Source organism: Coenobita brevimanus, chromosome 110 (genome assembly GCF_032717465.1).
Source record: "Coenobita brevimanus isolate Jiangsu-jjx chromosome 110, ASM3271746v2, whole genome shotgun sequence".
NCBI lineage: Eukaryota > Metazoa > Arthropoda > Malacostraca > Decapoda > Coenobitidae > Coenobita > Coenobita brevimanus.
This window is the reverse complement of record NC_137063.1, coordinates 50,524,448-50,530,447: the sequence shown is the minus strand read 5'-3', so window position 1 is coordinate 50,530,447 and position 6,000 is coordinate 50,524,448. Positions and strand designations below refer to the sequence as shown.

General features: G+C 40.7%; 1 protein-coding gene across 1 annotated transcript in view; it reads right to left on the bottom strand.

The window, feature by feature from the left end:
• LOC145417587 (uncharacterized) overlaps positions 1-6,000 on the bottom strand; it is a 48,684-nt gene that overhangs the window by 13,623 nt on the left and 29,061 nt on the right. Inside the window, exons 6-10 of the mRNA XM_080286292.1 lie at positions 3,904-4,045; positions 3,438-3,622; positions 2,903-3,207; positions 2,130-2,235; positions 390-559 (exon numbers count right to left, since the gene is read on the bottom strand). Of these exons, the coding sequence (XP_080142418.1) occupies positions 390-559; positions 2,130-2,235; positions 2,903-3,207; positions 3,438-3,622; positions 3,904-4,045 (908 nt within the window). The remainder of the gene's footprint in view (positions 1-389; positions 560-2,129; positions 2,236-2,902; positions 3,208-3,437; positions 3,623-3,903; positions 4,046-6,000) is intronic.

The following is a 6,000-nucleotide window of genomic DNA, read 5'->3' as shown; positions in this document are numbered from 1 at the left end:
CCTGAGTCGTAAAAGACAGCTAGGAAGGCCGGAAGTGCGGGTTTGAAAAATCCCATATTTGTATTGACGCAGGGGTGCGGCAATTCGATTGTCCAGCAGTGGTGTTACAAGCAATCTTGTACTTCCCAGTGCGAAAAAAGGTCTGTACCTGACATTTCGCTTCTGTGATTCATGTCTGCAGCGGCACGTCAGAGCTGTACAGTACTCCGAATCTCCTCATCCCGTTTGGGAAAGAGTTGCGATAATGAAGGTATTTTGCATGTGTTTTTTTTTTGTAGGTATTTTGTAGGTAGGTATTACAAGGCATTTTACATGTACCGAGTGTACAGGAAGTGTCGCACCTGGTGTTAAGGAGGTTGACCATACTAAGTGTACAAGAAGTGTCGTACCTGGTGTTAAGGAGGTTGACCAGTTGCCTGAGTTTGTCCACCTCGACGTGAGCAGCCTGAGCCAACACCTGGTACTGGCATCCACCCGCCCCAAGACAGCCGCCACCTCCGCCGCCTCGTTTGTACGGGTCATCACAGCCCTCATCACTGTCACGGGACTCCTGGTGTCGCTGTGCAGGGAAGGAAAATAATACAATTCTGTGTCAGGCAGTGGGAGGTGCACACACTCACACACACACCAATCCCCTTCACTCACGTAGCTACCCACACATCAGTCGCCTTCCACTCACTCACTCATTCTCTCACACCTTTCTCCTCACGCTCACACACAAATCAGTTCCCCCTCACTCATTCACTCGCTCACTCTCGCACCAGTTCCCTTCACTCACATCCACGCACACATCAGTCCCTCTCTTTCACTCATTTATTTGCTCTCTGACACATCAGTCCCCCTTCACTCACATTGTCCCACATCAGCCTCCTCTCACTCACATATCAGTCCCTCCTCACACCGTGTCACACACCAGTCCCCCTTCACTCACTCACTCATTCATCAGTCCCTTCCACAAACTTACTCACTCACTCACTCACTCACTCATTCATCAATCCCTTTTCACTAACTCACTCATTCATGAATCCCCTTTCACTCACTCACTCATTCATGAATCCCCTTCACTAACTCACTCACTCATTCATTCATTAATCCCCTTTCTCTCAGTCCTTCACTTTCATATATCATCCCCAGGCTGACAACACAACCCCTCTGCACTGAAAAAGAAACAGGAAATGAATCGAGTATATATAAAAAAGGAAAGAAATATGTTATAAAAAAAAAAAACTGGGAAGCGAGCACTATGAAATAAACTGGAAAGTGGGAAAAGGGAATCAGAATTTAACCAAGAATATTAAAAAAGAAAAAAATATGACATAGGAATCCGGAATAAGGGAAAGGAAATAAGAACTGGCTCTAGTAAAAGGAGAATAAAAATAAACAAATAAGACAACAAAATGTTTCGAGAATAAGGAAAAAGAATAAGGAAAAGAGTCAAGAGTAAGGAAATAGGAAAACGACAGTTAACCAAAATTAAAGAAAATTAATGGGAATGAGGAATCAGTAAAAAGGAAACAAAATCATTCAGGAATAAGTAAAAGGAAATATGGAAGTTTATCGAGAACACGGAGAAATTAAAATGAAAATTACTCGGCAATAAGAGAAATGAATAAATTAATAAAAAAGCATACAGAAAAAAAGAATAATTATTTAAACGGAAATGGGAATAAGGAACTAACTCAGGAATACGGGAAAAGGAAAATTAATCGGGAATAAGGAACAGGGGTTGAAGAAACGATTCGAGAGTAAAGGCAAACGAATTTCACGGGAATTAGGACTACGAAGTGAACTGAGAATGAATAAAAAGGAAAACGAATATTTTCTGGGAATAAGGAATAAAGACATGAATCGAGAATACGTATAAAAGGAAGAGGAAAATAATTAACAATAAGAAAATTAATTGAGAATAAAAGAAAAAATCAGGAATAGATGCGAATCAATGTTAAGGAAAACGAAAGTAATTAGGAATAAATATCGCTGAAGAATAAGATAAGAGAACTAATTAAGAATTTGTAAGTAAATCGATAAACAGGAAAAAGAAAACCGAATTTTAACCGTTAAAAATTAAAATGGAGCCATCCCTCATTTTCAATCGCTCCACCCAGTCCCTGCGTATAGCCTACCTTGACGGTGTCCCTGACGGAATGGCGGTAGAAGTTCCCTCTCTTGCTGCTGGATCTCTTGGCAGTGTCCCCACTACCCACCGACTTACGCGCCGGTGATCTCTCCTTGCTACTGCACGGGGAGACGAAGGCAGTTTAGGTTAGGGTACGCCAGGGTAAACTATAGTATATGGTATGTTGACACATTATCATTACTTGAATCCTAGTGAGTGATTGCATGAAATGTTATGTCTTACTTATGATAGAGTATTGAGTCTCCTTGGTCACTGGCCAGACTGACCTGTATATCTGACTTCGTAAGGTCTGAGTAAATGTACTATAAATGTGTTTACGTGGGAATAAACGTATTTCTTGTCTTATCTTGAGTTTCGGATGAAAACTCCATATAAGCAAATACAGAAACTTCAAGATGATGGTAAGAAATTTTAACTAAATCAAGATAGCTTCTGCGTTATCTGGACTCTCCTTGCAAAAACACAACATGTGTGAAGTTAGGTTTGGGCAGGGTGTGGTACGAGAAAGTTCTATCAAGTAAACGAATGTGGATGTTTGATTAGTTGATCTTGGAATAAGCTAAAAGTAAGTTAGATGAGGTTATGATACAATGAGACAAGGTTGACAACGATATGGCAAGTGTGGTAAAAAAAAACAAAAAATTATATAGCACTAAATAAGGATATTTACCTGTAGGCTTTTCAATAGAGCACTGAAGCCAAATACTGTATACTTCCCCAACAGAGAACGTTCAGAGTGGACCTACAGTAAAATACACGACTTACTTTTCACGGAGAATATCACTGACTGGCTCGAACTTCAGCAGTTCCTCGATCTTGCTCTCCAGGTCGCTGATTTTTGTAGACAACACTCCCACGGTCGGGTTTTGTAGTGGCAAGGGGAGCTGGGGGGCCGCGTTCACATTCTCTTCCTCCTCCTCGGCGTTCACAGAGTCCTTAGAGTCGCGGAAGAAACTGAACGAGCTCTTTCGATGGTGTTTTGTGTCCCTTTTGTGCTTGCTGGTGACGTTACGTAGAGGCTTGAGGGTCCACTGTTTCCGCTCCTTGATGTTTAGGGCTGCATAGTCATCCTATGGGAATTTTTCATAAAGGGTTTTTAACTAATTTTTATGATGTAAAGTTCCCTGGAGCTGTTAAATACTGTCAGAAATTATCAACAGCTTTTGCAATGAACAGTTCTCCAGCAGTTAATTACTATCAGGAATCATAAGTCTCCAACGCAGTTACAAATATTCTTCACAGTTATTTGGTTTGCTTGTTACAGACAACTCAGACTCAGGAATACTTATGAATAGAGTACCTGAATTCTGGCAGGGCTCTGTCTGGGGGATTTACTGTAATAATCCCGCGAACTCGAAGAACTCCTGTTTAGCTTGACGACCCCCGGGGAACTGGGCACCCCTACCGAATTAGGCGTGTTCTCTCTCGTCGACTCTCGCGACACGTCTAGGTTGTCCTCCAGGAAGCCACTCAGTTTGGGATGGTCTGATGGGAACGACTTTATAAAGGACCCATAAGTACGTGTTTTTATTATATACAAGTCTTCGTACCAGTTGGTTATTGTTAGGATTTTTTCCCACTCAGTTTTGCTTGTAAAGTGCTTGGAAGCTTTACGAATGAAGATGAATTATAAACATGCAATATTCATTGTGGTTTGGTTGTGAAGCGTTTGGCGGTTGTATGAATGAAGATACAGTGTAAGCAACCAATGTTATATATAACCTATAAGCTCGGTCAAGTCGATAATTATGGTACTGTACTCGTACCTGGTGAGTGTATGAGCTCAGAGTCCAAGGTAAACACACTCTTCCCACTCCTGCCCCTGGCCGGTCTGAGGTCCCTGATACCACTCTTGGGCGTGGCGGGCAGCAGCGGGCTCTGGGTGCACGAGAGTAAATAGTTCTCCTCCTATTTGCAAGGAGAAGAAAAAAATTAGGATTTGTTTTCTAATCTTAAACGACATAGAGACTAAAGCATAACTATCTGATTTTGTTTAGGGTGAGAAAGACGGCAATTATATTTCCACACTGACTGGAATCCGAGCCTTCCTCGTCAAAGACAGCTGCTATGCCAATCGGACCATAAAGTATCAAAATGATAGGCATAACTTTGCTTTAGACCACATAATATCTAAACATATGCCTAATGTTGCAATACTTGAAGGGTGTTTTAATAACATATCCTGTGACAGTTCGTTAGACATTCTGCACAGCATCACACGCAGCACTTTAAGGGCATAATATATCCAGATGTTCCACGCAATGTGTGCCAAACGTCGTCATTCTTGGATTAATGGTGAATAAGACATGCTCTATCAACATCAGCCCAATTCTCAGCCGTTAATGAGCTACAGTTACTGAAGACCCTATGGGTGAAAATGTTGTCCCTCATAATTCACCCATAAGCTCATTAATAACTAACTACATAAGGGCTGAGAACTGGACCCATGATCAAATAGCTCTTATTACTGAAAATTAGCCAAAGAATAACATGAAATTTGACACACGTTTTACAAGACATCATATACCGGGTATATATATATATATATATATATATATATATATATAGATCTATATATATAGAGATATATATATAAATAGAGAGAGAGAGAGAGAGAGAGAGAGAGAGAGAGAGAGAGAGAAAGAAAGAAAGAGAGAGAGAGAGAGAGAGAGAGAGAGAGAGAGAGAGAGAGCAGCAGCAGCCACTGCCCATTGCTGAACAAAGGCCTCGCCCAACTTTCTCCACAGATTCCTTGACTAAGCCAATCTCTGCCAGGTTTTGCCTACAAACTTCTCAGTCTCATCTCTCCACCTCCTGTCTGGCATTTATCTGCTGCGCTCTTGGCCTCTAGTCAGTCATCCTCTTGCTTCATCAGCTACCCGTTCTAGCTTCCTTACCTTCACACATCCATTTCTGTTCATTTATAACTTCTATAATGTCTTTGACTTTAGTTTGCTTTCTCACCCAGGTTGATCTGTTCCCAACAGTGACCTTTCCATTACGCTTTGAGAACGGATTGGTTTGGCTCCATTAATTTTGTCAGTTTCCAGGTCACACATCCGTACGTCATAAATGAGATTATACGTACATTCATTATAAACTTTTCGTTTTATAACACCTGTATTGGCAAGCCACTCCTCATTGTGGCTCAGTGTTTACCAAAAGTATGCCATCCAATTGTAATGCATCTCTTCTATTTCGTTTTCATGGGCTTTCGTTAATTGTATTATTTGCCCTAAGAAACTGTACTCCCAAACGTCTTCAAGAATGTCTTCATTTATTTTGATGACGCTCTTTGGTGTATTTGGATTAAATATTACTACAGTTCTATTCCGGGTCATCTTTAGCCCTACTCTGAGACTTTCTCTATTTAGGTCATGTAAAATTTCTTGCATTATCTCTGCTGTTTCTGAAATCAAGACGCTGTTATTTGCAAATCTTAAATGGTTTAAGTTTTCTCCATTTATGTTTACTCCTTTATTCTCCCATTCTCGGTTTTTGCAAAAATTCTCAAGGGATGCTGTAAATAAGATTGGTGAAACTGTATCTCCCTGACGCACGCCTTTCTTAGTCATAATTGTTGTCTTTCTGGAGCTTAACTGTAGCATTTTCCTCCTTGTATGTTTCGAGCAGTTTTACAATGTTCTCGTTTAGTCCTTGTTCCCGCGATGAATTTACAATTGTTATGTGCTCCAATGAATCGAAAGCCTATTGGTAATCGACAGACCTGATGACAATGGTTTATTATATTCTGTGGTTTTCTCAGTTAGTTGTCTGTGTGTGTAGATGATAAGTAATCGAATACCTGTTTCGGAATCCTCCCTGCTCACGAGCTTGGTTTCTCTCCAAATTTGTTGTTATTC